This window comes from Amborella trichopoda, chromosome 11 (genome assembly GCF_054954075.1).
Source record: "Amborella trichopoda isolate Santa Cruz 75 chromosome 11, AtrichopodaSantaCruz75HAP2 v2.0, whole genome shotgun sequence".
Classification (NCBI taxonomy): domain Eukaryota; kingdom Viridiplantae; phylum Streptophyta; class Magnoliopsida; order Amborellales; family Amborellaceae; genus Amborella; species Amborella trichopoda.
In genome coordinates, this window is record NC_142346.1 from 1,289,476 (window position 1) to 1,315,767 (window position 26,292).

The 26,292-nt window shown below is 36.0% G+C and overlaps 1 protein-coding gene across 5 annotated transcripts; it reads right to left on the reverse strand.

The window, feature by feature from the left end:
• Window positions 1–5,247: 5,247 nt before the first annotated feature.
• On the reverse strand, window positions 5,248–18,940 carry CTR1 (Protein kinase superfamily protein). Of its 5 annotated transcripts, none has more exons than XM_006851647.4 (16): window positions 17,461–18,940; window positions 16,073–16,371; window positions 15,808–15,952; window positions 15,433–15,536; window positions 14,542–14,750; window positions 13,190–13,624; window positions 13,061–13,101; window positions 12,528–12,596; window positions 8,666–8,766; window positions 8,486–8,570; window positions 8,216–8,314; window positions 7,824–7,892; window positions 7,580–7,711; window positions 7,397–7,491; window positions 6,187–6,398; window positions 5,248–5,678 (listed from the first exon to the last, which is right to left on the reverse strand). In XM_006851647.4, exons 1-15 carry the CDS (start codon window positions 18,052–18,054, stop codon window positions 6,290–6,292), a joined length of 2,586 nt encoding a protein of 861 aa, XP_006851709.1. In that variant the 5' UTR covers window positions 18,055–18,940; the 3' UTR covers window positions 5,248–5,678; window positions 6,187–6,289. The 5 variants fall into 5 exon arrangements, with proteins under 5 accessions (XP_006851709.1, XP_011625983.1, XP_011625984.1 ...); XM_011627681.3 differs by having other exon boundaries at window positions 5,248–5,681; XM_011627682.3 differs by having other exon boundaries at window positions 7,580–7,728.
• Window positions 18,941–26,292: the final 7,352 nt, after the last annotated feature.

Here is a 26,292-nt window from a genome sequence, read left to right on the forward strand (position 1 = left end):
AGTGACTTTCTTTTTATTATTGTTGGCAATAGACTTTCGGCTCTTATAATTTTCATTATAGACATTGGGAAATAAAAGCTTATTGTTATATGGAGAATTTGATTTTTGCTTAAAAAGATTTGCCTTAATTGATTCTTCCTTTTCTCTATTGTCTATTCTCTTATTCAATGTGAAAAGATCTTTGAAGTTGAACCAAATCAATATCAACTTTCTTGTGTTTCATCATTTTTTGGTAACTTATGAATTATGGAGCCAACTAGAAAGTATTATCCAAAGAAATACCACAAACTTTAAGTTCATTGACTACAAACTGCAACTCATATACTTGAGATAGTATAGGCATGTTTTCAATAAATTTAAAATCTAAAAAGTTCGAGATTATAAATTTTTTGTTACCATATTCTTCCGTGAGGTACTTGGTTTCAAGTGGTTTCCGAAGCTCTCTTATTGTACCAACGGAACCATACATGTCATAGATCGGGTCTGCCAAGGCATTTAGGATGTGATCCTTGCATATATAGTCATCCTCCATCCATCTCTTATATGATTGAGTTTGCTCATTGGTGGAGTCACATAATGGTGGCCGCATTACAGGCATCGACTCGGTGATTATATAAACCACTTTGAGAGTGGTAAGCAAAAAGAGAACCTTTTGCTGCCATCTCTGGAAATTAAGCCCGTCGACGTGTTCAAGTCGAGTAAAGTCGTGATTCATGACTTTCAAAGAATTCAAGGCAGTCTCATTTCTTTCACCCATGAGATGTCGTCTTGAATTGTAGGAGTTTTTATAAGGTGAAATAGGGGTAGAAAATGATACAATTTCAAAAGTTGAGAACTTGAATTCTTCTTGTTTCGGGTACGCATGAGCGCTATCTCAAGACAATATTTGCCCCATTCGATTGAATATTTGTTGTACATAAGAAGGGCAATTTGTCCTTGAGATACAGGAAAACAGAGATATTTTATAATGTTCTTAGGCTCTATACACCCGAGCTTGAAACCCACACATGAGACACCCTAATCTTGATAGTTTAGATAGAGAAAGAGATAAAATCGAGTAGAGAGAGAGAATTAGCTCACTAATTTGCTTGCTGTAATTGCAGAGAATGGTTTATTGAGATAAGCTAAAAAATTATTCTAAGTGTCCAAACTCCCATGGGTAGGAGGACCCTTGTGATAGAGTATTAAGAAGCTGCCCATTTAGTGTTGTGGTGGTTACATGAATCACCCAACAGCTACAAGTTAGATGCACCCCAACGACTACAAGTTACATTCACTTGATGGCTGCTATTACAAGTAAATGCGAGCGTACGAAATGCAAAGTGCACCTTCAAGCGCCCTCGTACACGCACGTGTGCGTACCCGTGCATGTCGCACTTTTTGCGTGCTCCGTACATGTGCTTTCTCTCTCCTTTGTACTTAAAAGTATATTGCATGAAAAAGTGTGCTCTTAAATATAGCTCAACAAACTCTCTCTTCTTCAATAATGAACTCTCTCCTCTTCAATATTGGACTCAAACCCAATTATTTCTTTCCCAATAAAAACATTTTAAGAAAGTAAAACCAAAGTCTGTCGTTTTGAAATACACTTCAGCATTTTTTAAACCAAAATTACTAACACCCAACCCAGCCCATTGCCACCCCTACTTCGAATACTAACACCCAACCCGGGCAGTTGCCACCCCTACTTAGAGAAAGAGAGGGGTACGTAAGTGTTAAATTTGTTGTTTAGTTTGGGTGGCTCACAAGAGTCACCATCTCCTAAGGGAACCCAATTTATGGAACTCTTTGAACAAAAACAGTGAATAGTTTGAATTAAGCAAATGTCGCATCAAATCAGACTTTTTGAGTAAAAACAGTGGAAGGCTTGAACCAAGCAAATGCCACCGCCTTTTGGGATTTGAGGATTATTAAGTGATTAATAAATGTCTCACTCGAAAATGACCTCAACTTCCATGTTAGCCTTTCTTATTAGCCACCTCTCTCTCTTTCTCTCTCTCCAATGAGGTCTATCTCCCTCTCTCTCTCTCTAACGGAGTTAACTTTGGAACACGTTTAATTTTAATTTTGTTCTACAATGGGCAATAGTGATCCTTCTAGAAGTCTCTCTCTCTTTTAATGTTATTGGTCACTCGTTAAGACAATAAAATGGTAAAAATAATCCAAATAAGAAAAGGTGTGGTTTCCATCAGGTTGCAATCTTAAACAATAGCACCTCCAAAAAATTTATCATAACATGTAATTTTGGGGTAATTTTTTTTTTAGGATTATCTAAAAATCTATTTTCATTTCTAATTATAAAATTTTAAACTCTAAAAGTACTTCATATATGAAAATCTTAAAAATTGACAGTCTAGATAATGTGTCGCAAGATGCACTATTTCTGAACCTCAAAAACCTTTTTTTTTTCATATTAATGCATCTTGATGTCGAGATGATCAATTAGAGAGTTTTTAACATAAAACCAACTTTTTCGATAGATTTTAGAGGTGCATCTTTAATTTTACATTTTACAGTTGTAACCTTATATAAACTACTTTTCCCAATAAGAAAAGATAGTTTCGAAGAAAGGAAAAAAAGAGAGACAGATATAGTAGAGTAGGAAGAAGAGGGAGAGAGGTGAAGTACGAAAAGGAAGGCAGAAATGGTTGGTTGTAAAGGCTCAAGCGCCAGCTGAAGGAAGTAGAGAACCGTAACTTGTTTAGCCATACGGCTGACAATGAGTCGGATCGGGTCCAGATCCACTGAGATCTGGATTTGGATTTAAAAAGTATATATGAGATTCGGATCTAGATCTAGACCTGATTCGATCCAGAATATTCAGATCTGAATTTGGATCCAAAAGTATACATGGAATTTGGATTCGGATCTCGACCCTATCGGATCTAAAAATTTATTTTATATATTATTTTATATCTATAAAAATATAAAATAATACATAACAAAAAATATTATGTAACATATATGCATATCTACAATAATATATAATATTTTAATAACTGGGTCGGATTTAGATTAGATCCACCTGTACCCGAATCCAATCCAAATTAGTATTTGGATATGGGCCGTACCTGGATCTTGATAGGATCCGCAATTTGGGTTTTGGATCCAAACCATGTAAATTCTCACCTCTATTTAGCCATAGTATCCGCGCTTGGTGATTTCACACCCTGTTTATGTGGAAGGATTCAACAATCCTTCATTTAAGTAGATATAGAATTTCATCCATAATGGAACTCCATGCTCAAGGGATAAGAGGCAATTTACACCACCTGATGATATTTGCCGATTCTCCATCTATTGATTATTCTTATTATGTTCCGGTTGGAGTTGATACCCAAGGTTTTAGCGCCCAAAGCTGAGCCTCATTGATCCCACATTGGTGCAGCCATCCCTGAAATGGCCATAAAGTAGACCCCCTACTGTCCTATAGAAGACCTCCATTACCAACCTCTCCCCATTATATCTTACACTCCCATCAAACTTTAGTTTTACCCAATCCTCAGGTGGGGGATTCCATATGGACGGTTTGATAATCCTAACTGTTCTAAGAAGCAGTGAGTCTTTAAAATTTCGAATAAAGTACTCACTGGGGATGTATTTATATTGCTTCTACGCTTGTGCCCACAAATTCAAAATTACCTCGAGCACTTGTAAATCTCTGCTGTTTCCTTCAAAGGTCCTGCGATTTCTTTCTTTCCAAATATTCTAAGAAATATCAGAGATACCAATCGTCCATAACATCTTCCTGTTTTAGCAAAGGATGTAGCCTACAACTTGCATGATGAGCTATCCTACAATTTCTGGCATCATCCAAATGCCATTGGGATTTGGACATAAGCAACTCCCAAATCTTCCAAGATAAAGGCCAGTGTAGGAACAGGTGTGAATTTTCATCTTCTCCCCTTTGGCATAAAAGACATGCATTAGTAATTATCATCCCTATTTTCCGGTGCGGCTCCACTGAAATAGATCTGTCCTGCGTAAGTAGCCATAGGAATGCTTTGACTAGATTGGGAACTGATGGACGGTGGCAGATGAGATAAAAAAAGGGAAGTAGAATATGTGTGTTTGAGAGAGAGAATACCTCTTACATCAATGGTTGAGAAGCAACAAAAATGACAGATGAAGAATGGGGCATGTCCCATTTTAGAGAGAGAGAGAGAGAGAGATAAACGTGCAGTATCCCCCTCTTTCCTCTATTTAATAATACTTACCCTGTTATTGGATGCCTTTACATATACTGGAGGGGGTACATGGGAACTAGCACATGATAGAGGCTGAGTAACTTGGTTGAATCCGCGTCAATTCTAACAACTTCCTGAACATCGTTACTTAATTTTAGCAAAGATCTATTGGTGTACATGCTGATTTACAATCAATATGTTCAAATTTATTATCTTTTCAAAGAAACTCTTTAGTTTTCCCCACTACTAAGATACGACAAAAAACACCCAACGTATAACTAACACAGACAGAGAATGACACGAATAAAGTTTCCTGAGCATGTACATATTTATCCATCTCATTTCCCCAAGTTCTTAACTTCTCTAATTTTTATTGCATTTTAATATGGAACTTCCGCAGCAACAATCCCAATAGAAACTAAGGTCTTGCTACCATATTTGTTGCTTGGACAAAACACCCATTCTAGCAGCTGAACATTCTATCAAATACATGATAAACCCAAAACTTGAAAACTCCTATTAACAAACAAGAAGCTCAAAATTTGTAAATGGAAAAGATTTTTGGTAAATTTGTTAACTCAGGAATCATTTAAACATTTTGGGACCTTAAACTTTTTTTTAACCCATCTCATGCCCGGGTAAAAAAGCTGGACGGTGTCAGGTAGGCAGCCAACGTAAAACTCTGCCAAAACTTATGATGAAGACCATAAACACATCCAAATCACTACAAGTCCATTAGCAGCTCAAATCCATGAATTTGGACAATTAGAATGGATCTAAAGATTTTCTTAGAATTGAAATGAATGGTAACAAGAAGCACAAGATGAATGACTTTCAAGGCTTACACTATTATTTTTTATATATTCATGATCCTGGTGATCAAGATGATAAACTAGCTAAATTTTGCCTCATGTCTCTATCTCCAGTATGGATTTTGAAAGGTGGACGCACTAGAATAGATGCGTTTGAGAAGCACCAAAACCCTATACTTTGCAGACTCCATTTCACAGACATTAAACCCACTAATATTTGTAGGTTCAATATAACAGAACAAATCCAATTTGGTTACTCCTCTTCTGAAATTTTTAATTACTTCCACAAAAAAATAACACGACATTGTTACCTAAAAGGCTTCATGTTAAAAAAGGCTCATATGCACATTACAAGGATTATATCCAATTAACTTCCCCCAAGGCTAAGGGAAATTGGATACCATGGTCATCAGACCAAATTGGAACATTGCTAACTGTTGATTTCACCATGAGATATTGCTTTTAAATGCAAAAACTTGTTCATAAAAAATGCAAAAAAAAAAAAAGGAGGACAAAATGAATACATGATCAAAAGATAAAAGTGAAGAAATTTACACTTAGATTCGGAAAGGCTGCATCAAAAACTCATTGGATTACGAAATAACATCTGCTTGTCATGTCTGGTAAGCTCGCCGAAGCAGTAAGCAGCAGATGAGAGTACTATACACTCAATAACACCCTGCTATGAAAATCCAGAAAAGCATGAATCAGGCTGAAATAGTTGAGAATGTTTTTCCCTTCTTTTTCCTTTTTTATAATTGGTGGTTTTCTTATGTACGAATTACCTTTGTTTTTTCCTACAAGTAATCCTTATGCAAAGGACCCATACCCAATGGGTGATCCCTTGTTAGTTCCGCATGATGGAGAGGAAAAGCTAACTGTAGTGGAACCCACCAGGACATTCACCCCTTCAAAATTCAACTCCACCATCCATCACCAGGAACAGATGGTGGTTAACACTCCGGGTTATTTTCGAAAATCGGGGCATTAAAATCAAATTGGGGTTCACTTAGTGATAGTTGAGACTACTTTTTTCTTTTCTTTGAAAAAAACATATCATGTGAAGCCACAGAAGAAAGGTAAATGCTAATCTAAGAAAGCACTAATAACCAATAGGGAATGAGAGTACTTACATGAACACCTAGACTTGTGAAAAGAAACGTAAGAAACAGCATATGAATACTCACCTCAATGGCTAATTCTGGTGAATGGGACCCCTGCCACCATGGAAATTGTTAGAAGAATGTGTTGGATGTGTACTGAGAGCAATAATTCGTGGGTTATTGGCCTTCAAGTGAGTGATGAAGCCTCATCAATGATGGTTTGAGAAGACGGAGATTTTATCAGTGACTTCAACTGCTCCATAATAGTGGCAAAAGAAGGTCGTTGCCAAGGTTCACTGCCAAGATTTAGACAATTGAAGAGAAGCATCAGAGTGATGGCACTACAGTAAAACTAGTGTTCTGTAACCTGCACTAGAGCCAGGACGCAAGGGGTACCAGGAACCAGTCGACTCAGCATGGTCCCGAATTTGACAGAGACCCCCAAAAAAAGCACAAAAAATCCCCCAAAAAATGAGGGAAATTCAGGAAAATTAAAAAAGGAACAACCAAAAAAAAGAAAAAAGAAAGCCTTATGCAAAATGATAAAAAATGAGAAGTTAATTTTATTGGCATACACTCGATTAAATTTATGATAATCCAATGTAACATTCAATGCTTCTATAATTTCTAATTTTCTATTGCAAATTCAAATGACTTCCATCAATTTCCGAGTTCCCAAGTCATATTAAAGAATAAAGATAAGCAATAAAAAGCTCCACATCCAACAACCAGATACACAATATACAATGGTAGTGACAGTCTCACAGACATGGAGAGTTAGAAACAAGGAGTAGAGAGCAGAGCCTTGGATTTGATAGAGAACACAAAAATAGGCTTACTGACAAATTTCAACTTGGGTCGAGCTAGGTTTGCAAAACAAAAAATGCAAAACCAAAATTTTTGTCTTTTCTTCTTTTCTTTTTTTAACATTGCCAAATTTGATATTAGGAATCAATAGAGGACATAAACACATCCCGAGGGGTGCATTTTCAGAGAGATCTAAGCTCAAATGAGGGAGACAATGGAAGAAAGAGGGGTCATATTTCTGCCCCCCCTCTATATCATAAACTATCGGTCTCAGCGAGTTTTTGTGGATTCGCCTGAGTTGCCACAGTAACTTGAGCGAGTACTGCTACAGAGGAGGCCCCTAATGAGTTGGAGGGCTTCAGAACTCAACAGGTTGCAGAGCCCAAGTTGGATACCGTAATTTTGGAACACTATTTTAGAACTATAAAAGAAGTGTAAAAGTTAAGACTGCAAAAAAAATCGGAGTAACATGTTTTTGTTGACATACTTCACCCAGCACAAGTCGATTATGGAAGCTATCTCCCGACTCACATTGCTTGGAATCTGAAGCCTTCTGTTCTGGAATGCAACAGCAGCAACCACCTGGAAACAGATAAAGAAGTATTTAGGCGTGTTGGCTCAAACCTAAAGTTTGACTCTGTGAGTGTGCGTCAGTAGATGAATAACAAACCTGGGCAGGATTCAAATTACTCCATGGTTGTTGCAATGTCACAAGTTCCCACAAGATCACCCCAAAGCTATACACATCAGATTTCTCATTTGATGGTTCATCGCGAAGAACTTCTGGAGCCATCCACTCAGGCTGATGAAATATGAAGGCTTTTGGACCATTATTAAGAAAGTTGAATTCTTGCAAAGAAATAAAGAGGTAAAGCATGGACATTTGATGTTTAAACTAGCATAAAGATACTTACAGTTCCAGCTAATGACTTTGAAGAAAGAAATGTGTTTGCCTTCAAACGAGAAAGGCCAAAATCACAAACCTGGATATCACCATAACCGTTAATCATAATGACACTAGAAATAACATGTGACAGGAAAAGGGGAACACTCAAATTAGAATGACATGTCAAAGAAAGAGCTTCATGGTAAAGACAGGTACTATAAACAACATTAAAGAATCCAAAAAATCACACTCTTATTCCCAATCAAACGATATACATATTCTCTAGCTCTTGACAAGGTACTTCAGACGTTTTCAGAACGAGCAGGTCAATGGAAATGAGCATCTACCAAGGTAAATGCTGATATCCTTCTTAGTGGACTGAGGAGAACCTCACAGATGAATATAGTTGCTAAATCTTACCTTCACTGTCCATGTCTTATCAACCAAAAGATTTGGGGACTTTAGATCCCGATGAACAATGGGAGGATTATGGCGATGCAGATAATTCATCCCCTTTGCCTATGCATAACACAAGTAGCTAGTAAGTCGGAAAAACTAAGATATTACAAGCAGAAACCACAGAGAGGCGCTACGATGTCCCTTACCTACATCTAGCAAAAACATCGTAAATAAATTCATATTAAATAAAAGTCTTCTTTATTAATTGTAACGAAGGGTCAACCAACTAACCACATCAAGTGCCATACGCAGCCGGCGCCTATCATCCAATAATTCTCTTGCAGCAGGTTTACGTAAAAGCCGATACAAACTTCCCCTGCAAAGCAATGCCTCAAAAAGTGTGAATTGACGCATTCATTTCCTTATCCCCATCAAATTTAATAACTAAGCAAAAGATTTCAGGAAGCAAACCTTGACAAATATTCAGTGACAATTGACAAGTTTGGAGGGCGAGTCACAGCACCCATGAAAAGAACAATGTTTGGATGCCGCAAGCGCTTCATAATAGCCACCTGATGGACAAGGTACAACCAACACTGAGATCCCAATATAGAAATATTACAAGTATTTTCAAAAGCTAGTGGACTAAAATAATTCTTCGGCAAATCTGGAAAAAATTAACCAATTCTATTTCTAACAACTTTCAAATTTGACCTGTGCAACTAGCAAGTGATGAACCATTTGTCATAAATCAATTAAGCCATCACTATACATCCAGACCATTAGGAAATGGCAGAGGGCATTGTGGGTAGATATGGTTGAAGAGGAAGGCAGACTGGTGAAGAGCTAAGATGCACAGCTGCGGATATGGATACAGCAGTGATGGTTACAAGTACAATACCAATACATACATCATCGTCGTCGTCAAAGCCTTTTCCCAACTAATTAGGATCGGCTACACGAATCCTAGCCTGTCATTCTGCTCTATTAAGAGTCATATCCTCAATGAGGCCATACGTCCCCATATCTTTTCTCATTACTTTCGACCATGTCCTTTTTGGGCCTACCCTTGGTCCTTTATGAGCCTTCTACTTAAACTAACTCGTACCTCCTAACTGCGTCTGCACCACACGTAACCAGCCCACCTAAGTCTACTCTCTCTTATCATATCGCCTATATATATATATATATATATATATATATATATATAGCTTATGTGTTAGACACATTGATATGCATATACCAAATCATAATGCATAATTTCTATTTTATCAATACCATATTTGCATATTGCATATTAATATCATTTTAGATTTCAGAGGTATCCTAGGAACAACCAGTAGAGGTATCATTGCCATCTCTGTTGAAATAGGTACAGTGAGGCATATACAAGCATCCAATAACCATAGGGAGAGAGATGCTAAAAGAATTTATTTTTTTATTTTTATTTTTTTTTGGGGCCACACCGGGGAAGGGGGTTAGGTGGGTATGTTGTGGCTTACAAATTTCCCTTCAACAAGGTGGATGAGGTGTATGTTATTTAACCTGGATAGAGATACAGGGGTCAATGTTAACTAGGGCTGCCAAAGGATTCTGCCATAGTAAACATATTATAGAGTACAATGTGGGTTTGTGTTTGTGCAAATAAAACATGTATGCCGAAAAAAAAGGCAACAATAACCTGGGCAGGTTTGGAGAATTTCTTTCCCTACTCTAATTTGGATCATTCCAAAAAAAAGAAACAAGAGGGTGAAAGAAGATCATAATCAATCTTTTTGAAGAGTGCTAAGGGAGGTAACATGGAAGATGCAAAATAACACTCTGGAAGCAATGTAAGTCTCACCAAAGAATGTAACAGAAATAATTATTTAGCGAAGGTGAGTGATCGAACATCCCAACTCTCCTTTAATGACATAGTGCACATGTGTAGTGAGGGTCTTGTGTGTATAGAGGGTGCCAACAAGCCACGATTCCTGGGTTTTGTGCTGCCGAAGCACGGTGCGAAATTTTTAGGATTATGCCAGGCCCAAATTAACTTTCAGGCAAGGCACAGGCCCAGGCTGAATGCCTTTGATAAAGCCCGGGCCAGGCCCAACCTGGCCCAAATTTTGGAGTTTTAAGGCCAAGAAAGATACAGTTTGTGGGTCAGTTTTGACCACCTTTTATTACGCTCTCTCCAGCTCTACCCCTCTCTTTCTAACCAATATGGGACTAGACAGAGGGAGAGCTAGAGAGGTGAACATAGAAGATGTAATATATGATGTTAAACATCAAAAGAGTCTAAGATTAAACTCATGCTTCATATTAATAGCCTAGTTTTCTCTGTCTTCAATCTAGGCCATCCCAAAACCTCAATTTTGTTGATCTGAAATCAAACCCCATCTCTCCTAGAAACCCAATTTTTTCTCCCCAAAACTGTTTTTCTTTAAATCAAAATCCACATCCACAACCGAATTCCTCTTCTATCTTTTCTATAATCAACCGAAAACCCATTGTTTTATGGAAAACAACTCCTTCACAGCTCCTTCCCCAAGAAGCTCATGCAAGCGGCCAGATAATCCCCAAATTCCCTACTGAATATAGCTTCCATCAAGAGAAACCCACCATGGAGAACCTAAGAAACTAAAAAAAAGTAGCCGCCAGACTCCAGCCAATGAGCAATCACAAAAGCAGCACATATCCCTACATCATAAAAATCTACCAGAGTGAGAGAGACAGAGAGAGAGAGAGAGAGAGAGACAGAGAGAGAGAGAGAGAGAGAGACCTTGTCCACCACAACGGCCCATGCCCCATTGACATCCACTTACAGATTACATACCAGATGCATAGTACCCATCCCCAAAGACCCAAAAATCTCACCAGATACCCAACTTGAATCATATTGGCTCGACCTCTAAGAGAGAGAGAGATGGAAGAATGGTGGTAGCTTTGGGTTTCTAATTGTTTTTTTTTGGTTGGGGGCCGGGGGAGGGGGGGGGGGGGGGGGGGTGCTTTAGTTCGACTTTTTAAGGAACATTAGAAATTTCCATAGACTACGGACAGTCTAGTACACATGTATCGAGTATATAATTCTGAGGCGGGCCAAGCGTATGAACCAAAACTAAAACAAACTTCATTGCGAGGCCCAGGCGTTGCGTGCAGGCCCTAAATTCTAGCCCAAGCATGGCCCGATGGAGGCCCATTTGGCAGCCCTTTGTATATAGATTGACAGAAAGAGCTTGTAGTGATACCATTGTGATCCTCACATCTTGTATATAGTATGACATATTAATACAACTTGAGGAGCATAATTAATTCAGAAATCATCAAAATGCTAGTGATTGCAACATGCATTTACTGCTGCACAAAAATTGTGAAAATCCAATGCAAATAATATTCATACAAAATCCAATGGAGCACCCAACGAAATTTTAGTTAGCAAACTCACAAGTTTAACTCTTGTATATATTTTCATATGTATTTTCAGTTAACAGATTCAAATAAACAATACAACATGAGAAGCATGATTGATTGAGAAATCACCAAAATGCAAGTGATTGCAACATGCGTGTACTGCTGCACAAAAATTGTAAGAATCCAATGCACATGATATTCGTACAAAAGGCAATGGAGAATCCAGTGAAATTGTAGTTTGGAACTTGTGAGTTCAACTGTGGTATGGGTAGGACACATTAGAGTTCATGAACTTGAGGTTTGAGATGCATACCCCTTATCTATGTTTAGGGTTTACATAAATAAAAACTTAATAATGAAATAAATAAAAGTTCAAATTATATTATTGGATTCTTTTAGAAGAACTATCCTACACATCCTGAGAAGAATCTAGACTTGTCGGATTCCACCTGTTGCAAAAATCCTCCCTTCAAGATTCTTCGGAATGGAAAATCCAGCCGTGTCCAGGTTGTACTTGTACCTGTGTCCAGACGTGTCCAACACGGATATTGGAGCCTATAGTGAAATCCATGCAATATAGCCTATGTGCAAGCCCCACAACACCGAAAGGCCACAATAATTCAAAATCCAAAGGCCTTTTCTTGACAGATGTTGCAAGCCCAATATACAGGCAGTGAATCCTTACACATGAACATGTGTAGAATTTGCACAAAAAGTTAGTTTGCTTTAATTTTTCTATGGCTCTATGACATCTTTGGTAAACAGAATATCACATCAGATTATATGTTAAATCAGAGAAAAGATGCCAGTTGTACACCACCACTTCTCTATATTTTTATAGCATATTTCATTTTCTCAGAAAGATCAAACACTTTAAAGTCAATTCGCAAAGCAAATATACGACCATCAAAAAAGGTGAGACAAGGAGACAACAACAAACCTCCCTCAAGAATTCCTTAAGACGCTCTTCTTGGAAGTCTTGCTCCATGAGTATTTTCACAGCAACATCCTGTCCACCATTTGTTTAAAACATGAGTAAACAATCAAGCGTGTACTTTGCAGAAGTCTAGCAAGAAAAAAGGCGCTGTCTCTACACCAATTGAGAGCCAAAAGGAAACAAAAACAAGATCATGGATAACACAAGGCATCTTGAAGTTCAATAAAAACTTAAAGACACATAGAACAGGATGACAACTTGATCCATAGATAGTGAGATACCAGTACACATCCAAAATGCATTTCAAAATAGTTTTTCTTAAACATGATCAATATGAGAAACCAACATGGATTTCCATTTCAAACCATAATAAAAGAGTGATATCAGAAAACCCAACTATTCACAGAACTTATGGCGGATTACGATTCCTATGTAGCAATTACAATGATGAACATCTGTTATTTTACAATAGATATTTTCATCACCTAAGAAACTCTTAGTCACGAAACACAAGGAAACAAGGAGATAATACTTACTGATCCATGCCAATCAGCGCGATGGACTGTGCCAAAGGAACCTGAAATGACAACAAATTATCAAGTAAGCATAAAGACATCAACATAAGCATTTCAGAAGGCTCACTTCAAAAAAGAACAAGATGCTACCTGCTCCAATTCTCTCCTTCAGTAGAAGATCACTCCATGGAATATCAAGTTCATCCACAGCCAGAGGTAGTTCACGGGATGATTTGCTTGGTATCATACGTACAGGATCATTGAGTCTCAAGTCCTTGCCCTTATCAATCGTCTGGTCAACCAAGGCTAATATTTGTGGAACATTTCTATGCCCATGTGGTTGAATATGTTGCAATGGCACAGAATCATTGCCACTATCATTGAAATGTATACCTGTCAGTTGGCGACGATTAAACCATTCATCAGAAGGCTTGGCTTCATTAATCCCTCGATTATGGAGCTGGATAAGAGCAGGCTGAGAAACTTCATCACCGCTACTGAAAACATGAGACATACACATTGTGTCTGGGTACTTGCTGTCAAAATTCTTCATGGGCAGTGCGTCTTCTTGACCAGAACCTCTACCTGTTAACGTGGAAGCATATTTCATAAATTAATCACACTTTTCCATATAAACATGCTTATGCATGTCAATTATACACAGATTTTATGCACAACTCTGAGAAGGAATCCATCCCCTCAAAAAGTAAAACACAAGCTACCAATTAAATATTTCTTCAGATTATTTTGGTGAAAAGCAAATTAATGTCACTTTGATAGTATAAATTCTGTAGTCGTATTATTGCTTTCACAAAAATATGAAGTGAAACCTATAATACTAGAAGTTTTTTCATGGTTTGGCAGTGCAGTCTACATTGAGGTTTTGATGTTTTATCACTACAACAATGAACTTCTGAAGTAGAGGCAGTAGCTACTCATCAGTTTCTAGTTTCCTATCTCTTTTTAAGTGTCTCGAGCATTTCTATTCTTTTGTTGCTGAGATTTTTTTTTTTTTTTTTTTTTTTTTGAGATTAATTGACTTTGTTTGCTGAGAAGTTGCACATACGTCAATCAATTTCAAGCATAAACATTGTTCTATAAGGGCGATTTTACATCATATTAAAGCAGGGTTCTGCTGAGATGTAAAATTCCAGACCAAACCCAAGCTTGTGATCTCCCATATTGAACTGGCCTCATAAAAGCCTCAAGATAGGTACAGTGCAATTATGTTCCAGACAAACTCAGCATGCACCTTATGATAATATATAGCCCCATAAGAGGTACTTACAGAATGTGGCGTTATATTAAAGTAGCAGCAGCCTTAGCGTAATCTATATCATTTTTATGATAGGCAGAAAAGAAAAAGAAAACAAATAGAAAACAAAAAAATGTCCATCTCATTATTTCATTGCAGCAACAGCTTGCTTAAAGAAAAATCATATCCAAGATGAAAGTTAGTGGACAGAACAAGCCATATTGATTATAACAGCCTAGAGAATCACCTGTTGAGAGACCATCAAAGATAAGATCCAAGGACTGGCTATCCATGAAATATTGTTTGGCCAAAGTCTTGAAATTTTCAGTAACCTCTATTGATTTATATCTTGGAGGACGCAAAGGCGAAGATATCGACAAGGAAGATGGGCCATTCAAAAAGGAATCTGGCTCGCATAAAGATCCCGGGTTCCCAATCAAATCAACTAAGTATTCCCTGAAAGGAGATTATTGCATTTAGCAACTAAGCAAATTGGGAATATGCCTTCACACCATAAAATCCTAACAACAACCGTTGAGAAAGGTTCACAGTTATGATATTCCATATAGTAAAACTACATTTACAATATCAGGAATAAAAATTATAGCACAAATAAATAAATTTAAAATATAGAATGAAAGCTGAAAATCATGGGGAAGAGAAGAAATTGCATCCTAAAACACAAAAACTATAATTTGTCAACATATTTAGACAAGCAGTTACCAGTAAATGTAAACTCAATAACAAACAATCACATCTACCCACACGCCAACAAAAATAAATTGGCAACCAATTATACAGTCATAGAACACAGATGACTGACTCAATGCACGAAAGAACTAGTCACCTCTAATATTCATCAGTGGATAGAATGCACTGGAGCCAAACCAAATCTAGATAAAAAGGTATGTATTTTGGGCAAGGAGAAGTTCCTGAGGCCAATATGATAAGAAATCATGACAAACTTGGGGAATAGTAGATTTTTTTTTTTTTTTTAAAACTGGTATAGATTATTATTATCATTTATTCATTTCAACACAAAAGAAAGAAAATAAAAAAAATAAAGATGCGTATTGTAGTTGACTAGGAAATCGACTTCTGATCCACTGGAAAGAAAGTAATTCATCAACCAGCATACCTGTCTGCTCCGAACCGCACTATGCAGGAGGAAGCATCATCTAGCCCACAGTATTTGCAACCTTTAGCAATCCGACAAGGTAGATCTATAGTATCAGCTAACACCTGTAGAGGCCACAGTAATAAATATATCACAGGAAGGTCATTCACCTCATACATCAACAAGACTTAAAGCATTGCGACTGGGATAGGATTCCACGGCGCAATGCCCAGGTAAGCTACATGGCATATTTCTGTATATTTCGTAAAACAGGTCAAATAAAAAATGAGAATTTTCTAATTGGTAAATTCAGGGCAGATATTGTGAAAACAACTAACTATTGCAAAAACACACTAAAAAAAAACTATAATACACAGAAGGAAGTTTGAAGTTTACTTTGAAGAGTAGGGTGCGGTGCCTGCAGAGACCAACAGATAGACTTCCTACAGGGAGCACAACAGAGCCCAAGGAACCCTTGAGCACCTTAGTACACTCCTTCCATTGGTCCATTAACTCCCCTTCTTCAGTAGAAGCTGCAGCCCTTATTATTCAAATAATATCTTGGTTACTAGAAATATTGAGGGGGTATACAAAGCATTGTAGCCATCCATAAGTAAACTGGAGTAAATGACAAAGAAGGGGGAAGGGAGAAATAACTCACCCCATACGCGAGCATACAAGCTTCCCCAATTGCTCAACTACTTCTTTTGTGGTAATACAAGAGAATGACATACCAATCACCTTATTTTCAAGCTCTCTTAGCTCAAAATCACTCCTTTTATCAATCAAAACCACCTCAATTGATGAATCATTGGGAACAACAGCCATTAGCGATTCAAGCGATGGCATCCGTCCACTTTCTTGCTGATCAGTACATACAGCCCATACGTACGAATCCAGACCCCAAATTTGGTAGAAACCATCTGGTACCTTGTCACAATAGGATAGACACCCATTTACCTAGAAGATGCCAGAAGTACCACCAATGACAAGATCGTTGAATACCAAATAGCCAGAAAACAAAGTCAATATCAAAAGTCGTTTTAATAAATGGTAATTTACTATGATTGTAGAAAGAAACAACTTGTAGTATACAAACTAGGGAGGATTGAATGTGTAAAATTCAAAATATTAAAAATGATTTTGAATAAAGAACTGTTTAACTCAGCTGATAAGTTAGAGCAGTTTCATGCAAAATACATGCTTATAACTAACAATAAAAATCAAACTTACATCTATAATTTCGCATGAAAGAAAGAGGTTCAATCCATGTCAGGATGACTTTGTGGATCTTTATCAGAATCAAGAGACAAACATACATTATATATTCGAAGGGAAACACATGATACCAAGTAGATAAAATGCGGATTGAAACATATAGGAGGAAGAACGCAACTACACTGAATCCCAGATTAATTCATCAATATTAATAGAGCCTTTAAATTTCAATAAACAACCATTTAATTTTAACAACTTGGGTCCATTCTGGCTGATACTGAATTCTGGCTGATACTGAGTTTCTCTAAAGAAATTTCATAAGAAATCAGGATGAATTAATCACCTAATTATTAAATAAAATAGCGTTAGCCATCCACACATTAGCTCCAATTCTTGTCCTTCTTCCTCTTCTCATTCTCTTTTGAATAATTTATTCTACTCGTCCTCCTTCTAACTAATTCTTGTTGGTTGCATCAGATGATTTTTATGAAAAGGATTACAATGCATTAACCACCTATTGATTTTAAAGGGGGGAAAAAGGCCTTTGCCACCAATATCTCCATAGCACAGTGATATCTGTATCCCAGAACATTTGTCTAGAACCACCAAGTAAACAAATTCATAGAGAGAGACAGAAAAAGTAAAAAATGTACCCAACAACCATGAGGCAAAGTTCGAGAGAGAGAGAGAGTGTGTGTGTGTGTGGAGGGGGGGAGATGAAGAGAGAGATTTACCCAACCATGAGAGAGATTGAGAGAGAGAGAGGGGGGAGGGAGGGTCAATGTACCCACAAGCATGAGGTAAAGATTGAAGGAGAGAGAGAGAGAGTACCCAATATCGATAAGCCAAATATTCGAGACAATTACGAGGGGACCCGAGCACAATATCACCCGGTCGATTGTCCATGAAATTGGGATCTTCAGTATGAGTGGCTTCAGCTGATAACCTGAGAGCAAGAGCCAATTGCAACTGATAGCTCTCCTCTGTTTGTTGAGCAAAGCTCTTTGAATTTGAAGAATTACTAGTGACCTCAACCTGTTTGAACCTAGAATCACTACTACCATTTTTCCAAACCTCTTCTTGTAAAGGATTGAAAAAAGCAGGATCATTTGTATTCAAAGAAACACTTGGATGATAATCCCCTGATAAAGAGCTTTCTGCAAAGCTGCTACCGCTTGATTGTCTCTGTAACCCGCTGTTGGGAAAAATGGACGGCCCCATCCTGCCTCCTGGTTGCAATCCGACGGCCAGATTTGATCGAAAATCACCATCAGACCAGTCAAAAACCCTATCTGATTTGGCCTTGTTCTTGTCAGAGGGAGGAAAGGATTCATAGGTTGCAGTGTACTTGGATTGATGGTCTTCTGATGAGTTTGGGTACTGGCTCAAGAGGGAGTAATTGGATCTCCTTCCAGGCATTTCCATAGGAAGATGATGAAGAGAAGTTGATCAATCAATAAAACCTAACACCCATTTTACTTTTGAATTCGACCTAGACAAAGCTTGACAACTCACTGAACCTTAATTCCCCATTTTTTCCAACTAAATCAACCTATAAGCAGCTCAAATTATCAGAACCTGCGATTTGTGCCTGTGAAATGCAGCTTGCGCTCACAGATAATCAAACCCTAACTCACCATTTCCAAAAACCAGATTTTGTGCTCTACTGAAAGGTACTAATCTCAAAAGAACCAATTCCCCCATTTTTTTTCACCTGTAAATCGTCCCAGGACACAGGTGATGGATTAACGAACCTAATCCATCATTTTCACCAATAAATTCAGCAGCCCATGCAAAAAATCAATAAATGCGTAGCTACAATCCGCAGTTTCTCAGCTGAACTGTCACAAATTCTCCGTTATCACAAGCAAATTCTTCCCTGAAAACAGATTCACACCAAAGGCCAAAACCCTATCTCATCATTCCAAACACCAAATTTGCCCCCGGATCACTCTTTTCACCAATAAATTTTGCCCAAAAAAACATAATCCTCGGAACATCAAAACCCTAATTCACCGTTCAAGCTTCAGAATTGAGGTCCAGAACACCATTTTTCGCCCCTCAATCCTGCCGTAGAAGCACCCGAAACCAATCAATATGCCCTAATTCACAGGTCCTGCAAGTTCGTCATTTCATAGATAGAGAGAGCAAAGAATCGTCGAGCGCTAATTCGCCATTTTCAGAATAAATTTTCTGCCAAAAACACTGATATTTGGAAAAGCCGAACATTTGGAAAATCGGAAATTTCGGCGAAAAAGGCATACTCTCGGTGGTCAATGCCATTGGTTCTCTTCCATGCCCAGAGGACCGCATTTTCATACTTTCGGCGGCCGATATAATTATAAATTTCTTCCATTTAAAAGCGCACGTTAATATTGATTAAATGGAGTTCGCACGTACGGAGAGAAAAATGAGGGGCATTTTTTTACATTTTCTTGGTCATGAACTACTTGGGATTTTTTTCAATCTGAAATTTTACGAACTATTTAGAATTATTAGATATTTATTTTAAAAAAAATGAAATTTAAGTCTGATTAAATTTTGGATGGTCCTTATTCTATCTGGAGACAAGAATGAAAATTTAAGAGTTTTTCTTATTGAGGTTATTCCATAAGTTGCATAGTTTGGGGTATTAAAAATAAGGACCCAGTTTGGGCTCATATGTAGAAATGTGCTGCCCCCCCCTCAATAATAGATTTTTCAAATGGATTTTCGCTTTAGCTTTTAAGGACAATATAATCTCTAACATGGAGATCATTAATATATAAAAATAAATAAGTTTAAAAACTAAAAAATAATTTTTTAAAAATATTTCGACTATTTGTTTGGACCACAATTTACATTGTTTATCCATATGGGGGAATGCAAATGTTAGCATGCATCCCCTACATATAACATTCTACATAAATTTAATTTTAGGTGGGATTTACCGAAGGGAGTAAATAAACATTCTACTTTTGTGGGAGTCGAATATCTTTTGGTGAATCTATTTTATAGATGATTTTGAATTCCAAACCTTATGAAAATCTCAACCTTGACAAGTCCGAGTTTGGAAAAATAAATAAAAATAAACTTTTTTTTTTTACATTAACATCGTTTGATTGTAAATTTTTGTGGGGCTACATTTTACAACATGCGTCAAGGGACACTATTGTAGAAATGCGTCACCTAACGCACAAACTACTTTTCCTTTAAAGATCCATAACCCTATGATTATCACATGGAAAATGTTAAGGGTGTGGTTCATATGAAGTATCAACCTTAAACTGTCAAAATAAGGTGTAGTTTCAAACTATGTAAGCTTTGATCAATCAAAGTAATGCAAACCTCCAAATTATGTCAAACGTTGCAATTCTGTTGTTGGGGATATCCCGCGATGGTTTCACTTCTAATTATGAAATTTGGAGCTTGAAAAACAGTGCACGTCCAGCAAGTCAGTATATCATAAAATCTTGAAAATATATAGTCCAGATAATGTATTATAAAATATACTATTTTTATTTTGAATTTTTTTTTTTTTTTTGACATCAATACATCTTAAGGTTAAGATGACCAATTAGAGGACTTTTCAACACTATAACATCTTCTCTTTTTGGGTCTTTGAAGTGCGCGTTACTCCTGTTGTATAAAATTGACACCTTCTAAAAACTTTTAGCAAATAACTAAGGAAAAATATACAACGAGAAACTATTTACTTTTGGTATAAGGAGGTTAGAAACACTCTTATCCCTCATATTTCAATCGGTAGTTGTAAGAGTGTCATTGATTGAATTAAAAATTCAAAAAAAAAATTCTCAAATTTCGTAATCAACCCAAATCATCTAATTTGAATAATTAGATGTGAATAATTATGACCTCCTTATAATAAAGACAAATAGTCTCATATTAAACGATCATCATCATCATTAAAGCTTTTTTTTCTAACTAATTTGAGTCATCTATACGAACCCTAATCCGTCATTTTATTTCATTAAGGGTCATACCACTCAATGAGGTCATAAATTCCCATATTTTTTCTCCCTGCTTCCCACCATATCTATTTGGGTCTACTACTTGTTCTTTTTAGCATTTCCCTTCAACTAATTCGTACATCCTAATAAGTGTTGTACTAGATATACGCCACACATGACCAACCCAACTAAATATATAATCCCCAATATAATATATGAATAAAATTTTAAACTTTTTTAATACAATATACGAAATCCCAAATTTGACCCACCTCTCTCATCCCAATTCCAATCTCTCTCAACCCCATCTTCTCTTAGCACAATGATTTCTCTCTCTCATCTTTTCTCTTTGCACAGTGATCTATCTCTCTCTACCCACCTTATAATTCCTCTCTCTCATCTTTTGTCTCTGCACAATTATCTCTCTCTCTACCCCCTTATAATTCCAAGCATCAATTGGCGAATGGGAACATGTTTGCTTACACATAAAAATGTAATGGAGAATTGTGCTTTTCTTAATACGAAGTATTTCTCCAAGTTGATGGGACAACAATTAATTTTATCTAGAATAAATTCTCTCATCTAAACTTTTAATATACTCTAAAGGGTGTGGTTTACACAAGATTGAGGCCCTAAACAACTAAAGTATGACGCACTTTCAAATAGTTTCAAAATATGTTGTTTCAGTGTCCGAAAATTTTATGATGGCATAAAAATTTATTTTCATCTCTAATTATAAAAATTAAAGTTCAAAATAGTGTAGATCGAACAGATCTATGAACACTTGAAACTCTTGAAGATTCACGGTGTAGATAATACATTACAAGATGCATTATTTTCATGACTTTAGATCTATTTTTTCTCATGTCTATACATCTTGAGGTCGAGATGATCAAATTGAGGGTTTTTAAACATCGATACAACCTTTTATAATAAAATTTTGAGGCATGCCTTAATTTGATTGTTTAAAGCCTCACCTTATATAAACTTTTTCCTACTCTATATAATATTATGTTCTTAGTTTTCTAGTGATTTTTAGCTACTTTTCATTAAGAACTTGTAAATTTCAGCAAAGTATTTTGAATGAAGTAAGAACAATTTTTCAAAAGGATAAACTTGTAAATTGTTTATAAGTTTATCTCATATCACCTTATCACAGATCATGTCAAACAATTGGATATTATCAATAATAATTTTATTAAACTAGTGAATTATGTGTGATAATCAATACATCCAAACATAATCTACCTACTCCAATTTAATGAAAAGTCATAATTAATAACGCCTCGTAGCAATTACGTCTCCCAAATCAAACATACCTACATGGAGAGAAGAAATAAAGAAAAGAAAATTACTACATTTGTTTTTATCTCGAGCGCCGAAATAAGATGCAAATGTCTAAAAAATTTGTTTTATTACTTTTTAGAAAAAATACTAGTGTTTAATTCTTCATTATATAGGGTGCAGTTTGTATGGAGCAGAGGCTCTAAACAATCAAATTAGAGTCCCACCTTCAAATAATGTCGAAAAATTTGGTTTCAATACGATAATTTTTTTACTAGCCTTAAAATATATTTTCATCTTTAATTATAAATTTTAAAACTTCAAAAATAGTGTATATCGACCAGATCTATGAAAACTTGAATAACTTAAAAATTGACGGTCAAAAAATGCATTACAAGTTGCACTATTTCCAAACCTTCAAATTCAATTTTTTTTCAAGTCTATATATCTTGATGTTGAGATGATCAATTTAAGGATATTTGGGTATCAAAACAAATTTTTGAGATAGGTTTTAATTTGATTGTTCAGGGCTTAGGCTCTATATAGACCTTTCTTATATATATATATATATATATATATATATATATATATATAACGATAAGTAATATCCATTGAGATAATGAAAAGGTACACCACAACAAAACAAAAGAAAAACTGCTCCCATATAGGAAAAGGAAGAGAACAACGCACAAAAATGGATGAGAGCGAACGATACAAAAGGGACCTAGGTTGGGACCAGGTAGGAAGGGCGTTGTTGCCTCCTTGGCTAGTCTCAGCTTTATCCCTTATGTTCCCTATGAAAATATAGTTTGTGATTCGGACTTAGACCCAAACCCGGAGCTGGACCTAACCAAACCTTATTGGACTTGGACATATATATGAAAATATAGTTTGTAATTCGGACCTTGACCTGGATTTGAATCCGGACAGGATTGGATCGGACCCAAAAATTACAATATCTATGCATTTAATTGTATTTAAATATATTTTATAAATTGAGACTCAAAAACTATTATTAAACCCAAATTTGAATAGTATTCAGGTCCAAGATTTGGACCTGAATCCAGCTGAGTCTAATTTTTGGACACATACCAAGACCCAAATCAAATCTACCTCTTGGGTCCCAGGTCAGGTCCAGATCCATTGTCACCCCAAAAAATAGACCCCCACACACTATATGTATTTATGTATTATGGGTCCATGCCCTAATCCTGTGAAGCTGACCGGACGTGAACCCAACCCATTTGTGGGCCCGGTGCAGCTAGGGTTTCGCCTCATGAGCAATGTTTGCTAAAGAGGGAGCAATATTTTCATGACAATAAAAGAAAATATTTTCATAATTTTCTTTAACGCATTTCGCCCTAAATTTCGTTCCAATACCGAAAAGTAGTGAAAATTTCGGTTAATCACGTAGTTGAGAAGGATGGGAAAGCGTGACATGTGGGCCAAAGGCATTACTTCCAATACATAGGTTCAATGAACTTTACATGAAACTCCAAAATCAATCCAAATCCATTTGTATTCTAAAAACCATCAAACTGATAAGGACTTTGCACTTTTCAAAATATCCAAACCCACCTCCACCATTTTTTCAACAATGGGAGCCACATCCCCAATATTTGAAGGACCACAATACCCATAGCTTCGTTCACCTAACTTTTCCATATGGGGTAAGATTTCTCTTTTTGGTCTAAGAATAAATGGCTTCTTCCTCAAGTGTGTAAAAGTAAAACACTCTTCTCAATTTTATAATGAGCAATTATTGTAATTTTTTACTTTTTTTTTTTTGCATTTAAGGGACAATATTGTGTGGATGAGTTTATATAAGGTTTTATACGGTAAAAGTAAAGTGGACATCTAAATTTTGCCATGAGATATACTTTGGATGTCACAAATCATGGAAAATCTATTTTCATCCATCATCATTATTGTCAAAGTCTTTTTCTAAAATCTATTTTTATCCGTATCAATAAAATTTAAAATCTTAAAAGAGGTATAGATCAAACATATTTATAAATATCGAATTCTATACAATGAGATCGTTTACTTTTGATACAAAGAGGTCACAACTACTTACAACCATCCGATGTGAAATCTGATGGCTTGGGTGTGTCACAAAGTTTGAGACAATTTCTTTTAAAGTTTGAGCTTGGTCAATGGAATAAACGCATCCATCTTATTTTACGTTTAATGGTCAAAATTAATTGTGACCACCTTGTACCAAATATAGATGATCTCATGGTATGATTTTCCTATAAACACTACAAATCTTGAGAATAGATGGTCTAGATTACTTGTTACAAAGCACACTATTTTTAGTATTTGAAAATGCTTTTTACTTCACATGCATTCATCTCGAGGTTGAGATGATCAATTAGAGGGTACTTAAAGTCAGAACGCTCTTTTGAGAGGACTTTTTAGGTGCACCTTATTTCAATAGTTTAAGGTTGACAACTCATATAAACATTTCCTTATTCTATTGGCCTTGGTGGTAATTACTATAATATTTTATCTCAATAAATGGAGAAAAAGAGTATGTCGCCGTCCCCTCACTTCCTAGGGCAAAAATCATTTTTTTAGGACCCAAAGTTTGGGGATGTAGCTTAACTACCACGCTTAGGAAAGAAAATTAAACGCACTGTAGATGTGCTTGAGAAAATTAATGTATTAACACTAAATAAAGGCTGCTAATGTTTTGGATGTTTAGAGTAAATAATTAAAACTGAAAATATTTTTTTTATTTGTTCTTTTTTAACTTATTTGGCAATTTTAAAATGGATCCTAGATACCATATCAAGAGAATCATCCGAATCAAACAATATTTTTTGATTTTTTGGGTAATTCAATGGGGAAGATAGAGCCCTGTCATTTTTTCTCGAATAGTTTAGGAATCAGTTTTTTGAACGTATGAGTGAGGTGGTATCAGTGGAGTCAGATTTTTGAACATATGAGTGAGGTGGTATCAGTGGAGTCAGATTTTTGAACGTATGAGTGAGGTGGTATCAGTGGAGTCAGTTTTTTGAACATACGAGTGAGATAGTATCAGTGAAGTCAGTTTTTTGAACGTATGAGTAAAGTAGTATCAGTGGAAATAAAAATCACAACGTATTGACTAAGATGTGGGGTACTGCCATCATGACCCCAACCCTTTTCCCAAATGAGTACAATGGCCTCAACCTCTTGTTGAGGTTGCATATCCTCGAGGGAATAAATATACATTATATTCTCATAAGAGTAAATTATAGAGTTCACCATTAAATTTGCTTGTACTTTACTATTTTTTTTCCTTTTAATATTAAGTTCATTTTTGCCCTACCATCCAGCGATCTTCCATGGCCAAGCAAACCTTGCCTTTACCTTCTTCAGAAATCAATAATAGAGGTTCATGCAATCTTTCAACCATTGAATACATTGGACACCTTACTGAAGAAAAGTCCGTGCCCTTGCTTTTAACAAAGAAAAGCATCTGTACCGTTCTTATAAAGCAACTCTCTCTCTCTCTCTCTCTATTTTGTGTGTGAAAAACACTTAAAAACACATAAAAACGCATATAAGTGAGATTTTACTTTATCCAAAGCTCATCACATGGTCCCAGTTGTCTCATAATATTTAAATTTTAATCATTGTTTTACTAGTCATATTTATTTAAAATTTGAGGTGTGTGCACATATGACCAACACGCATCAAAATAAAATATTTAAAAAATATTTATTGAAAACTAAAATAACAAAAACACCCTTGAAACTTCATAGGGGTATTTTAAGTTATTTTTATCATCCAAATTATTTGGTTTATATTTTATTCAGGTGTGCCTCACTAAGGAACACATACCTACAAATTAGGTCACTATGATTTGTAATTTTTTATTATAAAAAAACTATCATATTTGCGACCTTGTGATAGACTTTAGATGGTAATAAGTCGTAGGTGAATATATATATATATAACCACATCTCTCTATCTCTAAAATAAAATATATTTGAACCCACAAACCAAGGTGTTAAGGCAAGTACTCCAAACCGCAAAGCTACTCCTTGTATTTATAAAGGGTGTGGCTTGCATTAAGTTGCAATGTTAAACAATCAAATTAAGGTGCATCTTCAAACTTTGTTATAAGATGCATTTTTAGTGTTGAAAATTGTTAGAAGGGCGTGAGAATCTATTTTCATCCCCAGCCATAAAATTTTTAAAGTCTAAAAATGATTCAAATCAAGCAGACCTACAAAATGTAGGAAAATATTGAAAATGAATGGTGCACATAATGTATTGTAATATATATTATTTTTAAGACTACAATAATTTTTTTTTCCATATCTATACATCTTGATATAAAGATGATCAATTAGATGTTTTTCCTACATCAAAACAGTCTCTTTCAAAGGAGTTTAGAGGTGCACCTTGATTCTAGATTTAAGGTGTTAACCTCGTA